The sequence below is a fragment of the Physeter macrocephalus genome, chromosome 15, assembly GCF_002837175.3.
Source record: "Physeter macrocephalus isolate SW-GA chromosome 15, ASM283717v5, whole genome shotgun sequence".
Classification (NCBI taxonomy): domain Eukaryota; kingdom Metazoa; phylum Chordata; class Mammalia; order Artiodactyla; family Physeteridae; genus Physeter; species Physeter macrocephalus.
Genome location: NC_041228.1, coordinates 2,263,720 through 2,281,820, shown reverse-complemented (window position 1 = coordinate 2,281,820; position 18,101 = coordinate 2,263,720). Strand labels below are relative to the sequence as shown.

Below are 18,101 nucleotides of genomic sequence, written 5' to 3'. Positions count from 1 at the left end.
ACGAACCCGTGTCCCCTGCATCGGCAGGCGGACTCTCAACCACTGCGCCACCAGGGAAGCCCCCCAGACTTCCTTTTCAAAGCTCATTAAATACAGACTAGGGCTGTGCAAGAGAAATAGAACGCGGGCCACAGAGGTAACCTTAGCAGCCACGTTAAACAAAGTGAAAAGAAACAGGTGACATTCAGTTTAATACTACGTTTATTTAACTTGGCGTATCTAAGATATTATCATTTCAACACGGATCAATGTACAAATTAGTAAGGAGGTACTTTACATTCTTCTCTCGTGTTGTCTTTGAAATCTAGAGCAGGCTCCCTTCACACCCGCCCGTGGCAGTACTAGCCCTCGTGTGGCTGGTTTCCGAGTTGGTCAGCACAGGACTAGAATGACCCAGTGCCAAGTACCCAGTGGAGGAGGGACGAGGGCAGGGCCGTGTGTGGGTTCAGCATCAGAGCGGAGAGCTCACCACCTCGCAGGCTGGAGAGACGGGTGAGTGAGGGGCATGAGGTGATAGATGCGCCAGGGCTGTGGGAGCAGGATGAGGCACAGCTGGCCGAGCGGGGCCCTCACCTGGCCCGCCCGGTGCTCCAGGCCTGGTGGCACCCCTGTCACTGGGGCCTCCCCGCTCCTCTCTGCTTCCAGCGCCCCACCCTCAGGGGTCCCAGCAGCTGCTGAGTGATTTTTGCAGCAAGAACAACAGGACTGGCTTGTTCATTCACTGAAGCAGCGGGACCCCTCCCAGGCCAGAGGCAGGTGAGGGGCTGGCATCAGGGCGCATGCCCCCCCTCTCCAGGTCTCACTCGCGCAGGAGTGGGAAAGAGCTCCCAAAACAGAGCCCACCGCGGGGCGAGGGCCGTGTTTCAGGCAGTGACGCTGCGTTTTAAACTGGGTTTTAAACAAACCCACCCTCGGCCGACTCCCCCCAGGCCTTCCGGACCCTTCGGACCCTTGGATGGAATTAATCTGCGGCCCTGTCGCTGCCCTCGCTTGTCCACGCAGGAGCCGGGTGACCGGGGAGAGCTGCTAGACGTGGGAGCGGCTGCTTCCTTCCGTGAAGAACTGTGTGGAGTTCTTGGAAGCGCTCCACGTGCTTGAAAAGGATGTCTCAGCGGGTCCCGGGTGGGAGGGGGCCCGGGAACGGGGGCGGGGGAGACTCAGGTCCAGGGCCCTCCCTCGCCCCGCCCCCCTCCACCATCTGGCTCCAGGAAATGGGTGTTGGTGGCTCGGTGGGTGGCCAGCTGAGAGAGAAGTAAGGGGACGGGGCAGCAGCTGCACCTCAGGCCTCTGCCCCTCCTTGACCCTGGGCTCAGCCTGGCCCAGCTGCTGCTCTGACCTGAGCTGCTCTGGGGCCCAGGGGACACTCGTGATGCGGCTTGAGTCGCCCGCGCCCCCCAGCCCCGCTTCCTGGTGGGGCCGGGCAAGCGGGCACCTCTGGGGGCGGCACACTTCTCTGTGGGTGGGCTCAGGACCACGCTGCTGGGCTGGTGGGAGGCAGTGGCCCTGCTCAGGACTGGCCTCCACGGGCTCCTTTAGGCGCCTCCCCGGACTAACCCCCTCTCTCGGGAATGCGTTCTTATGACGGGAAGGGGATGTTTCCAGCTCTGACCTTTCACTGCCCCGGGGAGTTAGAGTTGACTGGGTTTCGACAAATGGTCTGAAAATCCCTTCTAATGGTAACATTCCATCGTGGGAGGCCCTGTTAACCGCCAAGCGAGAACCACCTGCAGAGCCAGCGGCTGGCCGACCCCACCCGGGGAATGCATCTGCGTCCCCCCACTGACCGCTGTGTGCTCTTGGGTAAGGGGCTCCCCTTGCTGGGCCGCGGGTCCTGATCTGCCAGATGGGCTGACACCTGGTCATGGGCCGGAGGGGTGATGGATAAGAAAACACACCTGTGCACGCAAAGCATCCATTAGGTGCGTAATCAGCAGCCGGTGCACCACTGCGTCGAGCGGTCCCTCACCTCCGTCTGCCCTGGCCGGGCTCTGCAGCATGCGGAGGCTCCCAAGGAGGGGAAAGTCGGAAGCAAAGTGGAGCGGGCTGTCGGCATTTACCGAGGATCCCCTTTGCCCTCACGCCAGCCTCTCGGGGTCTGCATTGCCATCGCCCTGCAGTTAGTGAAGGACGGAGCTGGGGCTGGTCCTGGGTCTTTCTGCCTCCAGTGCTGGTGCCCCTTTCACCGGATGGGGTACAGGGCAGGACCCTTTCTCAGGAGAAGTGCCCGCGTGAGAGGGGCTGAGCTGAGGCTCTGCAGCCAGGATCAGCTGAGGGGTTACAAGGTTGGAGCCCAAGAGCAGGCACAGGGGATGGGAGCCTCAAGGTCAGAGGGACACGATGAGGGCTCAAGAGGTGTGATGGGGTGGGGAGGGCTGCCGCCCAGCCTGGGTGCGGGAAGCAGGGAGGGAGGGCTTCCTGGAGGAGGGGGTACCTGAGCCAGTGAAAGGTAAGTCAGAGTTATCCGGGGAGAAAAGGGGAGGGCGCATTCCAGGGCAGGAAACAGAAGGTGCAGTGGGAAATAACCTTGAATAGCCTCGGGCTTCCCTCTTGGGCCCTCGAGCGGACTGGTACCTGACTTCCCCTTTCCCACCCACTTACTGTTAGCTCTCTATTTTTATTTGTCTTGATTCCCAGTCCGGATGAGTTAAGACAGTTCTCACATCTGTCCCCTTCCTCTCGCCCGCCCCGAACACACAGCGGCAGCCAGACCGCAGCTTCCTGCCTGTCTTCACCCAGAGGAGGAGCGTGGCCACCCAGCCATGTGGACCTTGACCTGGCACCTCCCTGTCTGCACAGTGGCTCTGCAGACACAGGCGCCTACACAGGAGTGTACACAGGTTCCTGGCGCCTAGGCCAAAGTGTCCCAGGTCTCCCTTTACCATCCTTCTCTTCCCGGAATTTTCTTTAAGGGAGACCCTTCTTGGCGGGCGGTTGAGTTTCAGAACGTGCGTCCGCTTGGCCACCAGCCCATCAGGACCCCTGAGACAGCCCACGAGGACGTGGGCTAGCTTCCCTTTTTCCTTTTGAAGTCACACATCTCATCCTCATTCTCTCAGCCTTTTTCTAGCTCCAGGCCACCTACTCAGGGATTAGGGTCTGGGATGGTTGGTATTTGAATTTGGAGAAGTATCTTCACTGCAATCGCATTATCTTAAACACAATAGTGTTCCAGAAATAGATGAAACCATTGACTTTCTCTTTTTTTCTGATAAAGTGTTTACAAAGAACACGTCCAACTATTCTACCACAGACACTCCCTGCCCCACCCGCTGAAGAATCACAGAACCTAGCCTGTTCCCGCCCAGAATTTGGTATCACTACCCCTTGTTCTTCAGGATTTTCTTGCGTGTGTGTTTTCTGCCCGCTCCTTAAATGACATCACAGTGTATGTTTTCCTGTGAATTTATTCTTTTATTCGATATTGCATCAGAGAATCACTGCTAAACGTCACCCCACCGCGCAGATGGACCCTAATCAACGGTCAGTGGAACTTTGTTTTATTCATCAGATATTCCTGTGCGCCTATTACTTTGTGCCAGACGTAGGGCTGGGCACTGGGAACTGATGTGCACAGGGTGAGAACAGCCTGCCCGGGGTCACCCGGCCGTCGGCGCCGGGCCGGGTTCACGTCAGGGCAGATTCTAATTCAGCCCCGCTACTCGCCAGAACTGTCAGGCGCGGCAGTGGTCAGCACACAGTAGGCAATAAACCTTTGTTGAGCAGAGCTAAAGGTTTTTATTTGTGGGAGGGAAGTATTATTACTTCTGTCTTGCAACGGACAAAATGTAGCAACAGCCCAATGATTTATTTTTCAATTTACTTTTTATTTTTTGGCTGTGTTGGGCCTTCGTTGCTGCGCGCGGGCTTTCTCTAGCTGTGCTGAGTGGGACCTACTCTTCGTTGCGGCGCGCGGCCTTCTCCTTGTGGTGGCTTCTCTTGTTGCGGAGCACGGGCTCTAGGAGCACGGGCTTCAGTAGCTGTGGCACGTAGGCCCGGTAGTTGTGGCTCGTGGGCTCTAGAGCACAGGCTCGGTAGTTGTGGCGCACGGGCTTGGCCGCTCCGTGGCACGTGGGATCCTCCCGGACCGGGGCTCGAACCCGTGTCTCCTGCCTTGGCAGGCGGACCCTCAACCACTGCGCCACCAGGGAAGTGCAGCCCAGTGGTTCTGAAGCCTGGATGCGCCTTATGTGGCCCAGCGGGCCTGCAGGACCACAGCTGCCTGGGATCGGCCGACGCCCAGTCCTCCACAGCTTGGGGAAGGGTCTAGCGGAGAGGTTTGTTGACACGTTCCATGGGATTCTTTCCTGCGGCCAGTGTGAAGAGACCGTTTGCGCCCTTCAAAATCCCGTGAGGTGCTGAGCTCAGGTGGTGCGGTCTCCACGGGGCCTGGGGAGTTATAGCATCCCTGACGCACGGCTTCCTCTAATTCATTCATGTTTTAGAGAAAGCACCAGCTAACGATGGGCTTATGGCTGCTGGGGGCAGGAGCACACTGTCTGGGCAGACACTGGGCACTGGGCGAGGGGACCCCTCCCGTGGCATGGTTACCCTGACGACTAGCAGCACCTGTGCCATTTGCTGTGACACCATCACACCTCTGGGTGATGGCTCAGGCTCACCGCCTGATGCCCACCACCCAGAGCCTGCGTGCCGTCTATGGTAACTGCCCTCCGGTTCTCTTACACTCCTCCCATCCTTTCCCACCACAGGAGAGGGAAGAAAGGGCCCAGACCTAAACATGACAGTACACACACACACACACACACAGCCCATGGCATGTCCCATGTACACATCCACAGGCCTGCCAAGGTCATCTGTCCCCCCGAGGCTCCTCTGGCCCCCGCCTGCCTGGTCCTCGTGGGATCTTTCTGCACGAGTGAGGGCCTGCTCTGCGCTGGGCTCTGACTGGCTCCGGGGACAGAGCAGAGCCACCTCGACTGCATCCCTGCCCCCAGGTTGCTGACGGAGCATCTGGCAGACAGACCAACAAGCCTCTAAAACGTGGTGTCGTCTGCACTGGGGAGGTGGCACGGGGGCCAGCCTCATCTGTGCGGCCTGGGGGAGAAACCTGGGGTCAGGTGGCCCCCTCCCCACTGCCTCCTGAGACTTTCTCACTCTGTGCCCTCCCCCCCGCACCCACTGGCCATTCAGACCCCTCCCTCCCCTGCCTGATGACTGCAGAATTCTCGTTGGATTTCCTGCCTCTGCCCTACAGCCTGAGTCAGCCCTGTCCCATACCTGTCTGGCCCCATTTCTGCACCGGTCAAAGTCCTCCGCCACTTCGCGGGATCCCCAGGGTAGATGCCAGCTTTCCCGATCTGTCCCTGCCCCCCAACCCCAGGCACGCGTGGAGCCCACACCGTGCGCCGTTCCAGGGGTGCGGGCAGAGCAGGGGGCACCAGACACACATCTCTCACCAGCTCCCACGGCTGCAGGACCCAAGTGCTGGTTCGTGGGCCTCCGCACACACCACACTGTTCCCTCTGCGTGGCCTGCCGTGCCGCGCCCTCTGTGCCTTTTCTCCCCGGAAAACGCCTCTTCACCCTTCGAGGTTAGTTTCAGGGGTTCTCCCCTTGCCTGAGTCTCCCCGGCTCACCTCCCCGATTCCACACACCCTCTGCTTCCTTCCCTCCACTGAACACACGTTTGCTGGGCTGGGAGCTCGGGGCGGGGGTGGGGGTGCGGGGTGGTGGGGGAGGTGGAGTCTATGTTTTGTATTTTATTCTTTGTGTTCCCAGTTCTTATTACAGGACCAGGCACACAGTAGGTGCTCAATAAACAGAAAGGAGGAAACTGAGGCTTGGGAGGTAAAGGGAGGTCCTAGGTCAGACAGGTAGTTACAGGGGCTTGGATGTGGAATAGTTTACCTCTGATTTCTATGTGGTAAACATTCTTCTCTCCACACGCTGGTCCCCTCATTTCCGGGAGAAACCTGTTTAGTCATACTCACGCTTTTCTTTGCTAACAGGTATGTGATTGTACTTTCCCAAGAAATGTTGAAGCTTGGCTTACACTTTTGTGTGGAGAACCAGCTGGCCTCTACCTCAGAATCTTTGTGAGGCAAAAGAATTTAAACGTTTTTTAAAAAGGTGTAACCTGATTAAGTGCATCTGAAGGCTGCAGACTGCATCAGAGAGCAAGTATCGTGTGCCCGCTGCGTGTGGATGTTTGTGTTACGTATGTGTCAACATGACCCGGTCCCTACGTGCCATCTAGTCGGGGGACAGACCCTGTAGACAATTCCTGTAAACGATGATAGTAGAAGATAACACTGATTGCACCTGACCGGCGATGGTGGTCTGTGTGACCCTGGACCCTCAGAACAACCTTGAGAAGCGGTACTATTCTTATCCCCACTTTACAGATGAGGCACCGAGGCCCGGAGAGGTGAAGTAACTTGTCCAAAAGGTCAAATACTTTGCAAGTCTTGGAATCAGGTTTTGCAGCAGGCGATTGAGGAGGAAGACACCGTAATCCAGAGTAGGGGGTCTGCCCTGCTTCCCAGCGGGGCAGGAGACAGGGTAGGGCGGGTGCGGGCCAGAGCAGGGAAGGTGCATCCCGGGCAGCCCGCAGGGAAGCCGGAAAGTGCCACGCACTTGGGGGACGCTGATGAGTCTGAGGAGTGCAGGAGGGGCCCAGGGGGAGGTGGGGCTGGAGCACTCAGTTGGGACCCCAGGGTTTGACTTTTTTGTTGTTTTTTTTGTTTTTTTTTAGGTACGCGGGCCTCTCACTGTCGTGGCCTCTCCCGTTGCGGAGCACAGGCTCCGGACGCGCAGGCTCAGCGGCCATGGCTCACGGGCCCAGCCGCTCCGCGGCACGTGGGATCATCCCGGACCGGGGCACGAACCCGCGTCCCCTGCATCGGCAGGCGGGCTCTCAACCACCGCGTCACCAGGGAGGCCCTCAGGGTTTGACTTTTAATGCAGGGATGAGAAAAGGCTGGTCTGTCCAGACAGTTATAATGCCCACATGCTGTCATCTGGACACAAACCCTGCTGACCACCAGAACCCTTTCTCCCCTTCTTCAAGGGACAAAGCACAATGCTGAATATCCCACACGTTTGTCCCCTACATTTGTTGTTGTTACTGTGAGGTTTTTTACTTGGAGACCATTTCACTTTCACATCATCCACCAAGTCCTCAATAAACTGGTTGCATTTGTGTATTTATATCTACATATAAAGGTATTACATCACATCACATATGGTTCGGAAGCAGCATAGGAAAAAGTCGAGAAAGCTGTGCACCTGTGTGCTAAACCAGCTGGGGAGATGTGTGAAATAGAGCGGGGTCACAGTTTTTATTGAAAACTTTTGGCCATTTGTGTATCTTCTTTGGAGAAACGTCTGTTCAATCCTTTGTCCATTTTTAAATTTTATTTTATTATTATTATTCTTTTGCAGTATGCGGGCCTCTCACTGTTGCGGCCTCTCCCGTTGCGGAGCACAGGCTCCGGACGCGCAGGCTCAGCGGCCACGGCTCACGGGCCCAGCCGCCCCGCGGCATGTGGGATCCTCCCGGACCGGGGCACGAACCCGCGTCCCCTGCATCGGCAGGTGGACTCCCAACCACTGCACCACCAGGGAAGCCCTGTCCACATTTTAATTGGGTTGTTTTGTTATTGTTGAGCTGTGGACTATTTATCCCTTATCAGATATATGATTTGCAAACACTTTCTCTTATTCTGTAGGTTGCCTTTTCACTTTTTTCAGAATGCCCTTTGTAGCACCAAAAGTTTTTAGTTCTGATGAATTCATCTACTTTTCTTTCATGGCCTGTGCTTTTGATGTCTGTCAGATGCAAGAAATCATTGCCAAATCCAATGTTATGAAGCTCTCTATATTTTTTTCAAAAGAATTCTGGTTAACACCTAAAACCCCTGCTAAAACGCCCAAAGAGGTGTTGATACACGGCAGTCCTCATAAATGCCATTAAAAAATCATTTATTGAGGTGAAACTCCATTCCAGAAAATAAACCATTTCAAAGTAGTTTAGTGTCATTTAATAAATTCTCAACGTTGTGCTCGTCCCCTATTTTTGCATCAGTACTTTATGGTTTATAAACCATTTTCATACCTATTTTCCCACTTGATCTGCACAGTAATCCTGAGAGCTGGACAGAACAGCAAACAAATTACACAGGCTGGGGCGGAAGAAGGGGAGGGGTAACCTACCCATGAAAGTCTGTTGCAAGGCGGGCACCGTGCCAGCAGGTTCCTTAACTGATCTGAGCCCTGCTGCCCCTGGCTCTAATGTGCAGCAGTGACACCCACCTGGGCGGTGGGCTTGTCAGCTAGGCTCTGCTCCTCCCTTCCTCCCTCAAGTGCATCGTCAGCCTCTACATGACCCCTACACCACCTGGGATTTTGATTGCTGCTTATGTCCACTTCTCTCTCCAATCCATTAGCACTCTCAAGGGTGGGGCAAACCTTACTGCAGGCACTTTGGAAGTCCCTGCAGAATGAGAAACAGGGACTTACTAAAAAGCAAGAGCGCGGAGCTAGGAGCCCCTCTGAGGTCATCTGGCCCCTTCTCCAGCGCTAAGGATGAGGAAAGGGAGGCCTAGAAAAGGGGAATTCCATAGCCCCGCCCACAGCAGGCCCCAGACTTTCCACCCCAATCCTGGGGCTCCCTTCCTTAAACCCTTGCACCTCTCGGAGGAATAGGGACACCTGCTCCTGCTTGAACCTCACTGGGTCTTCACCGAGATAGCTGCCTAGTGTTTACCTCCTGAGTCCTGGCCACGCCTCGCAGTGTTTGAACAAACAGGAAGCCGAAGCTCGGGGCGTTGAGGAGCTTGGCTGTCACACAGGGGGGCAGACGCCAGCCCAGGTCCCTGCAAGCCCAAGGCCTTGCTGCTCAAGCCTCCAGTGGCATCTGTGAGTCTCTCTCCTGGGCACTGCAGATTCTCAGGTGACAGACTCCACCCTGCCCTCTGCCAAGGCTGCCAACAACCAGGACAGCGTGGAGAGAGCCAGATCATTACGAGCAAAATCTGTCCTTTTGAAGTCCGTGGTTGCAACTACTGGTCATGGCTCACCGATGAGAGCCAGGGATGCTGGGCAGCCTCCAGGCTTGAGTGAGAACCAGCTGTGATTCATGATCGTTAGATGACCTAACAGTGAAACACAAATCCCGTGTGAGTCAGGCTGCAGTCAGTGGGGGGCCTCACCAGGCTGGAAAGGATGAAGGCATCCTTTGGCCTCCAGATCCACACCCCCGACCCTGTTTTCATTTTGACCTTGCTCTGTAGTTACTGTTCGACATTATTACTAAGCATTTCAGATTTTAAAAAAGAATCATAGATTATTAGAACTAAAGTTCCTTTGTATCATTTCCTACACGGTTGTATAGATACTGCCCAAGGTCGGCTGGGAGGCAGAGCTAGGACTGGGGCCGGCGTCCCCTCCAAGTTCTGTGCCACTGACCAGGCACCGAAGTCAGCCTCTTGGCCCCAGCCTGTGGATGGGGAGGCCCACGGTCTACCGGGATCAGGCCAGGCCTGCAGCTGGCCGGGGAAAGACCCTGTCCATCTTCGGACCCTCCTCAGGCCTGCGCTCCCCGCGTTCTAGTCTAGCGGCGCCCACCCCAGCCCCGTTTCCTGCTGAATTTTACTCAACCTCTTAGCAGACTTGGCCAGCCTTAGGTTAACCGGGCATAGTTATTATGCCCACCGGCCTTTCCTGCCGTCCACGACCGGCCAACGCCAAGGCCCTGCTCGCAGGAGGGCTTCCTGGAGTCGGCGGCGGCAGGGGGCGCCTCCGGCCTTAGTCCCTCCAAGGTTGGGCCCGGAGGCTTGCGGGAGCAGGTGACTCCCTCACCCTCGGCCCTGGAGGCTGGGCGCCCTCCTGGGCCACCTGAGGACCCCGCCCACCTCTTCCCCGATTCCCCGAGGAGGGGGCTGCCGTCAAGGAGCGGCTGAGCCGACGGAGGGGGCTGGGCGCTCAGACGCCGCGCACGCGCCGGAGCCCGCCGGCCCGGTTCGGAAATGACGACCTCGCGCCGGGCCGAGAGCCCGGCCCCGCCAGGCTCCGCCCCTCCCCGTTCAGCCTCTTCAGGCCCCGCTGCCGCTCAGGCCCCGCTGCCGCTCAGGCCCCGCCCCCGCCAGGCCCCGCCCCTCACGTCCCGCCTAGCGGACGGCGCTCCCCGCGGACCCACCGGCCGCAGCTATCGCGGGCGCTGGGCCGGGCGGTGGGTGAAGTTGCGGCCGGGGCGTGGGGTCGGAGCCGGGTGGCCCGAGGCGCCCGGGCGGGGTACGCCCAGCTGGCCGCGGCCGCGGAGCAGCCATGGCGGAGGCCGCTCCGCAGTACCTGGCGCTGCCCTCGGGGTTGCTGGAGCTGTGCGCGCTGCTGGGGGCCCCCCGGGACAGCCTCCGTGGCCCTGAGCAGGTAAGGCCCGGCGGGGACACCGACGCGGGCGGGGCGGCCGGGGAACGGTGTCGGGCCCAGGGCACCCCGCCGGGTGCGCACGGAGCCCCCAGCGTCCGCGGGGTGGGGAAGCTGCGCCGAGGTCCGGCCGGGCCGGCCACCAACAGCCTCCCGGGGCGAGAGCAGCAGCTGTTCTCGCAGCGCGGTGGAGTCGCTAGTGGCAGCCGGCTGGGGGCTCCCGCCCCTTCCCCTCCCCTCCCCTCCCCTCCCTTCCGGGAGCACCTCTCGGGTTGGGACCCGCTGGAGTCGCACCGCGATGAAGTGTGATGGAGAAGCTCGCGTCCGTCGGGCCGCTTCCTAAGCGCTTCGTCCCGCTCGGCTTCTCTGTCTCAGGACGCCCACCTGGGTCAGGTGAAGACGCGGCTGGGCCGCCTGGAGTTCCGCGGCCTCCAGCACCGAATCCTTGCCCGCTATTAAATGATTTCACTCATTCCACAGATTCACGGTCTCCTAGGGGCCGGTGCTGTTCTAGGCACAGCATAAGCATATTTTCGGTAGATTTAAGGACCGCCTTTATATATTCTCCATTTAGTCGGTATGCGATGAAATGAGCTGTTTCTCACTGTAAAACACTTGCAGCCCGCCTCCCCCTGTTCTCCGCTCTGCACCCTGGAAGCCCAAGTGGCAAGCTCGCGTCCCTTCCTCCGGGACCGCAGCTTGGGACATTCTCCTTCTTTTTTCTTCCCTGTGTTCTCACTTCTTCTTAGTTCTGGAACCCTGGCTTTTTTTGGAGTGGGTCTGTGGCCCTCTCTTTCCCTTGGCCTAGATGTCTGGGACTCTATCATTTTTCTCTGGTTAGTGGTGGTGCTCGGTGTGTTCAGAGAGTTCCCGACTCTACTGCCTAGTTATCTGGACGGGTCCTTTCATCTGGTTCCAGACGACAGCAAGGAAAGGCAGAGAAAGCCATTTTGAGTATTTAAGGCTGCAGGGTTGAATGGGCATCTCCAAGAGGAGCTAAATGTTGCAAAAGTTAACCCGGATAAATGTCTGATAATGTCTTGGTGGTCTCTATGCCTTGGCTTTAGTATAAGGCCAATTTCGATGATTTCTGCATTTCCCTCCCCCTCTCACTCTGCGAACCCCCATCATGTATGGGTCCCCCTTTGGTCTCTGCTTCCTCTGACCCTGTGGATTGAGTTGAGTTGTCTCCCTGCCTCTCAGTGCCAAATGGCATTACCTCCTTTTTCTTCTGATAGGAAATGACCTGGTTTCAGTTTTGGTCTTCTCCACAGTTGGACATCTTGCGTCTTGGGTGATCACAACATGTCTGTTCGTTGCCGTGATGAGAAGAGGATGAATCATCCAGAATATTTACAGTGGTATTTTCCTGAAATAAACAGACTGCGACATTTCCCAAGTCGAGTGGGCAGTCGGCCACTCTGCATTTTAGCCATCATCCTCTTTATTCTATACTCTGCTTCTGTTAGGCGTTCGGCAAAGGGTGGAGGGAAAAATAGTTGAAGGAGCAGGAGAAGGGAGTGTAGTGAAATGGAGTAACATCCTCCTTGTAAAACCTATGTTAATGTTACAATTAGTGAAACATAGGATATCATTTATTCAGTTTTATTTTTATAGCAGTTCTACTTTGAATGTCCAAGGCTTTTAAATAACTTTTTTTTTTTTGTGGTATGCGGGCCTTCCTCTGTTGTGGCCTCTCCCGTTGCGGAGCACAGGCTCCGGACGCGCAGGCCCAGCGGCCATGGCTCACGGGCCCAGCCGCTCCGCGGCATGTGGGATCCTCCCATACCGGGGCGCGAACCCGGTTCCCCTGCATCGGCAGGCGGACGCGCAACCACTGTGCCACCAGGGAAGCCCTAAATAACTTTTAATTTACTTTTAAGAGTCACTGTTTCTCTCTGATTCAGGGATTCCTATTTGGTGACACATGAAAACAGAAGCCCAGAGGTATGAGAAATATCCAGCTTGATGTTAGGATAGTGTAGTGTCCTAACTTTATGTTTTATTTATTCCTTAGATGGGATGGTGTTTGTTTTATTGAGGTTAGTGACAAAGAATATGAAAATACAGTTCAATCCTCAGTGAATTACCGTGGTCAGTTACATTTCCTTCTACTCCTTGGTTGCTATGGAGACTAAACACATAGATGGGAAGGGATCCATCACACATCCATCACAGGGTGGTGGAAAAGTGCTCAGAGCACCTTTCACAGTGAAGGTCACTGGCATAAATCTTGTGGGTGAAGGCGCATTTTTATGTTTTTTAGTGGAGAGAGCATCCTGGCTTTCCTTTTTTTTCTTTTTGCGGGCCTCTCACTGTTGTGGCCTCTCCCGCCACAGAGCACAGGCCCCGGACGCGCAGGCCCAGCAGCCATGGCTCACGGGCCCAGCCGCTCCGCGGCACGAACCCGCATCCCCTGCATCGGCAGGCGGACTCTCAACCACTGCGCCACCAAGGAAGCCCCTGGCTTTCCATTTCTAGAGCAGCACTGGCCAACAGAAACTTTCCAGATGATGACACCAGTGTTCTTCACTTCCACCATCCAGTATGGTAGCAGCTGGCCACCTGTGGCTACTGGGTGTTTGAAGTGTGGCTAGTGCCACTGAGGAACTGGATTTTATATTTCATTTACTATTAATTTAAATAGTCACATGTGGCTATTGGCAGCTGTGTTGGACTCTTCTAGAGCATTTAAAAAATCTATTTCTCTTTTATTTCACAAATGACAGCCAATCCTATAGTGAAGATCAATGCCATTATGTCATCTAACAATGCCTCACATGAATTAGAGTGTTGTGGTTTTTTGCTTTTTAGTAAGTCAGTGTCTGGGAGGGAAGAGCAGGAAACTACCCTGGGCAGAGTCTGTGGAAATGGCCATCATCTTTGCGGGGTGGGGGGTTGGTGGGGGGTCAGGGTGAGGGGCAGTTGCAACATGTATCAGAAAGTAACATATGAACCCTCTGGGGCCCAGGATTGCACTTTCAGGAGTTTATTCTTTTTATTTTATTTTATTTTATTTTATTTTATTTTTATTGGAGTATCATTGCTTTACAATGTTGTGTTAGTTTCTGCTGTACAATGACGTGAATCAGCTGTATGCATACTATATCCCCTCCCTCCTCCCCCCCATCCCCCCCATCTAGGTCACCACAGAGCACAGAGCTGAGCTCTCTGTGCTTTATAGCAGGTTCCCACTAGCTAGCTATTTTACACATGGCAGTGTGTATATGTCAATCCTAATCTCCCAATTCGTCCCACCCTCCCCTTCCCCCCGTGTCCACTTGTCTGTTCTCTACATCTGAGTCTCTATTCCTGCCCTGGAAATAGGTTCATCCATCTGTACCATTTTTCTAGATTCTGTATATATGCGTTAATATATGATATTTGTTTTTCTGTTTCTGACTTACTTCACTCTGTATGACAGACTCTAGGTCCATCCATTTCTCTACAAGTGACCCAATTTCATTCCTTTTTATGGCTGAGTAATAGTCCATTGTATATATATATATATATGTATACCACATCTTCTTTATCCATTCATCCGTCATTGGATGTTTAGCTTGTTTCCATGTCCTGGCGATTGTAAATAGCGCTGCAGTGAACATTGGGGTACTGTGTCCTTTTGAATTATGGTTTTCTCAGGGTATATGCCCCATAGTGGGATTGCTGGGTCATGTGGTAGTTCTATTTTTAGTTTTTTAAGGAACCTCCATACTGTTCTCCACAGTGGCTGTATCAATTTACATTCCCACCAACAATGCAAGAGGGTTCCCTTTTCTCCACACCCTCTCCAGCATTTATTGTTTGTACATTTTTTGATGATGGCCATTCTGACGGTGTGAGGTGATACCTCATTGTAGTTTTGATTTGCATTTCTCCAATAATTAGTGATGTTGAGCATCTTTTCATATGTTTCTTGGCCATTTGTATGTCTTCTTTGGCGAGATTTCTATTTAGGTCTTCTGCCCCTTTTTTGATTGGGTTGTTTGTTTTTTGGATACTGAGCTCCATGAGCTGTTTGTATATTTTGGAGATTAATCTTTTGTCTGTTGCTTCATCCTTTAGGTCTTTAGTCCATTTCGAGTTTATTTTTGTGTATGGTGTTAGGTAGTGTTCTAATTTCATTCTTTTACATGTAACTGTCCAGCTTTTCCGGCACTACTTATTGAAGAGGCTGTCTTTTCTCCATTGTATATTCTTGCCTCCTTTGTCATAGATTAGGTGACCATAGGTCCGTGAGTTTATCTCGGGGCTTTCTATCCTGTACCATTGATCTATTTATGTTTTTGTGCTAGTACCATACTGTCTTGATTACCGTAGCTTTGTAGTATTGTTTGAAGATGGGGACCCTGATTCATCCAGCTCTGTTTTTCTTTCTCAAGATTGCTTTGGCTATTCGGGGTTTTTGTGTTTCCATACAAATTGTAACATTTTTTGTTCTAATTCTGTGAAGAATGCGATTGGTAATTTGATAGGTATTGCATTGAAGCTGTAGATTGCTTTGGGTAGTATAGTCATTTTCATAAGATTAATTCTTCTAATCCAAGAATATGGTATATCTTTCTCCATCTGTGTCATCTTTGATTTCTTTCATCAGTGTTTTATAGTTTTCTGAGTACAGGTCTTTTGCCTCCTTAGGTAGGTTTATTCCTAAAGTTGCCACCAGAAAACTACTAGAGCTAGTCAATGAATTTGGTAAAATCGCAGGATACAAAACTAATGCCCAGAAATCTCTTGCATTCTTATACACTAACAATGAAAGACCAGAAAGAGAAATTAAGGAAACAATCCCATTTACCATCACAATGGAAAGAATAAAATACCTAGGAGTTTATTCCAATTACAGAGTCAGATGTGTGCAAGTATATTTGGGTGAGACCTCATTGCTGCCTGTTGTTTAGTATGATGAAGACTTGGGAGCAACCCAGCTGTCCATCAGAAGGGGACTGGGCAGGGGTGGTACTGAATTGTACACAGTGGGACATGCTAAAGTGTCAACAGGAGAGGCAGCACACTGTGTGGTTAAATGGGGAAAAAAGCTAATGAAATCATTTAAATATAATTGTGTTTATGAAAAAGTTATATTTATGTATACATTTTAAAAATGGGAAGCATGTATCCCATGCTGTTTAGAACATTACCTTTGAGTCATGGGATTATGGGGAAGGCATTCCCTTTCTATCATTATTTCCTTTATTTTTTCTATATTGTTGTTATAATTTTTTAAAATGAGACTGTATTGCTTATCCAATCAGAAAAGACAGCAGGGATTTCCATTTCGGAGAAAAAAAAAAAAGACAGACGTGTAACGAACTGCTAAATGCCAAGTTGGCTGGATTGTGGCCACATCACTTTCAGTGACTAAAGGTAACTAGTGGGAATTACGGAGTTCATTGGCTTTACCGTAATGACCAATTTTCCATGCAGACTGAGCATACCTCCAAGAGATCACGAGTGCCAGGGTGGGAATGGAGGAACGGCATCCACTCAGAGCCATCCTCTGTGCTGACCGTGGGGCTGCAGAGAGGAGGGCCGCACAATCCCTGCCTCACCCCGGCCCATCCCGCTATTCTGAAGGTGATGTAGGACCACTGTGCCGGGCAGCGATGCTCTGGGAGGTGATGGGGAGGTGGACTCCGGATGGTGAAGTTCTAGATGATGAGCCAGGCGTGATGGCTGGAGGAGGTGTGTGTCCCTGGCTGCAGGGTGAGGAAACGCCCCCTCCAGTGAGTGTTTGGGCGGGGGGGGGTCGCCGGTGAGGAGGTGGGGTGAGGAGGGGGCAGGGCATGTGTCAGGCAGAGTGAAGGGCAGGGAGAAGCACAGCATCGTGACAAAGGCGCATGTGTTGAGATGACTGAGGGCTTCAGTCGTGAGTGGCTTGGGCGCCCTGGCTTTGGAAGCAGGCTGGCCTGCTGCCAGGTGCACAAGCAGGGCAGGTGGTCGGCCTGTCATGTGACACATGCACTGTGTGATACCTGCACGGGAATATGTGTGAGGATGGTAATGTGTAGAAACAAACGCACTTTTTAGGTCTGGCTGAGGGACAGAGATGGGTCTGCAGGGCTGGTTTGCTGGGGTAAGAGGCTGGCTCCGGGCAGCTGGACCCACCGCTGTTGGGGCAGGTGAGGGACGAGTCATGTGTGCTCTTTAGACCCCCCCCCCCCACTTTGGGAGAGTGGATGTCAGGCCAGGTGGGAGGAGGCGCGGCTGTTCTTCTCTCGGCAGCAACCATGACGATTAGTTCATGGTGAATCTGTACCTGCTCTGAGCCAAGGGTTTGCAAACGTGGTGCAGATGGGGCAGCAGCTGGGCTTTCTTCAGAGACCTTTCTGCGGCCCACCGTCGAGATGTGGGTTTCCCGATGGGCAGTGAGGGGCCATAGCACCGGTCCAGCTCTAAATGCCCGAGTGGTGTCATCCTGTCCACAGAGGAGCAGAGAGGTGGATGATCAAGTTTTTGGAAATGAGTGTGGGCTTAATTTTTGAAACTAAGTTTAAGGGACTCACCGCGTATATTGGGAGGCAGTTGGGTACAGCTGGGATGGCACAGAGGCCCCATCCCTGGGGGCAGAACCCTGCGAGCTGTCCCTGTGTGCATGCCTGGAACCACAGGAGTGTAGAGACTGCCCTGCAGGCTGTTGCATGAGGCGGGACTGGGGCCAGGGATTGGCCCTGGGGGTCTGTCTGCAGGGGGCTGCCAAGGAGCGGGATGGAGAAGTGAAATTGCAGAAAGGAGGCGGCCTTGGGAAGTTTCAGGAAATGGGGTCGATCAATGAGGGAACTCCTTTGCTCCTCTGACTGTAATTTATACCAAGAGTTGTCCCGCAGTGAGGTGAGGTATCGCCCAGTCTCTGTGGATATAACATCTCACGTGTGGAGGAAATAGATGAGCATATTTTCATAGAGAATTAGGTCCGAACTGCTGGATTTTGATAGGAGAGTTTTAGAAGAGGTTTCATACAAGTAAAGAAAAGGATTCCTTTCGTTCGTGATACACAAAAGGTTTTTAAATTATACAGCAGTAGGGATTTCCCATGTTTGGTGTTGGTTCCTACTGGCATTAACTTTTTTCCCCAAATATAAAGAAACTGTTTTCTGAATTCACATTATATCACATAAAAATAGCGTATTGAGTTTAGAGTGTATTTACTGACTGAAAATGCTGCCATTGTAGATATCCTTTTAAGTGTAATAGTCCCTTGTTGGTACCACTGATTCTTACCAAAATGTTGATGCTGGCTGTTCCTTTTCTGCCAGTCAAGGCCACATGTCTCTGGTGACAGTGGTGTTCTTTCTGATGCCATTTCTAGGCTCCTCAAAGACCCTTGGTTACCCACTCCCCACCATGATGGCCACCTCTTACCTTCTGTATCTTTTACACCCAGAGAATCCTGCTTTACTCTTTTCTGTCTTTACCTGGCTTGGCAACCCTTCCTTCTCGTGGACAGACTGCAGTTCATAATATCAATACCTTCCTTGGAAGATCTGAAATCAACCTGGCACCAGTGTTTGTTTAGTCCTAACTCACTAGAAAGAAAAAGAGAGAGAAGGTGACCTATGTTATTTGGGGAAGAAGGAAAAGATAAAAGGTTAAAAAAATCTTGGACCAAGTTGAAGTTTAAAAGAACTGAGGCTGGGCTTCCCTGCTGGCGCAGTGGTTGAGAATCCGCCCGCCGATGCAGGGGGCGCGGGTTCGTGCCCCGGTCCGGGAAGATCC

General features: G+C 53.3%; 1 protein-coding gene across 1 annotated transcript in view; it reads left to right on the top strand.

Annotated features, from left to right (window-relative positions):
• The first annotated feature begins 10,213 nt into the window (after positions 1-10,213).
• The window catches only part of DENND3 (DENN domain containing 3), a 29,972-nt gene continuing 22,084 nt past the window's right edge, over positions 10,214-18,101 (top strand). Inside the window, exon 1 of the mRNA XM_055091323.1 lies at positions 10,214-10,388. Coding sequence (XP_054947298.1) covers positions 10,287-10,388 — 102 coding nt within the window. The 5' untranslated portion in view covers positions 10,214-10,286. The remainder of the gene's footprint in view (positions 10,389-18,101) is intronic.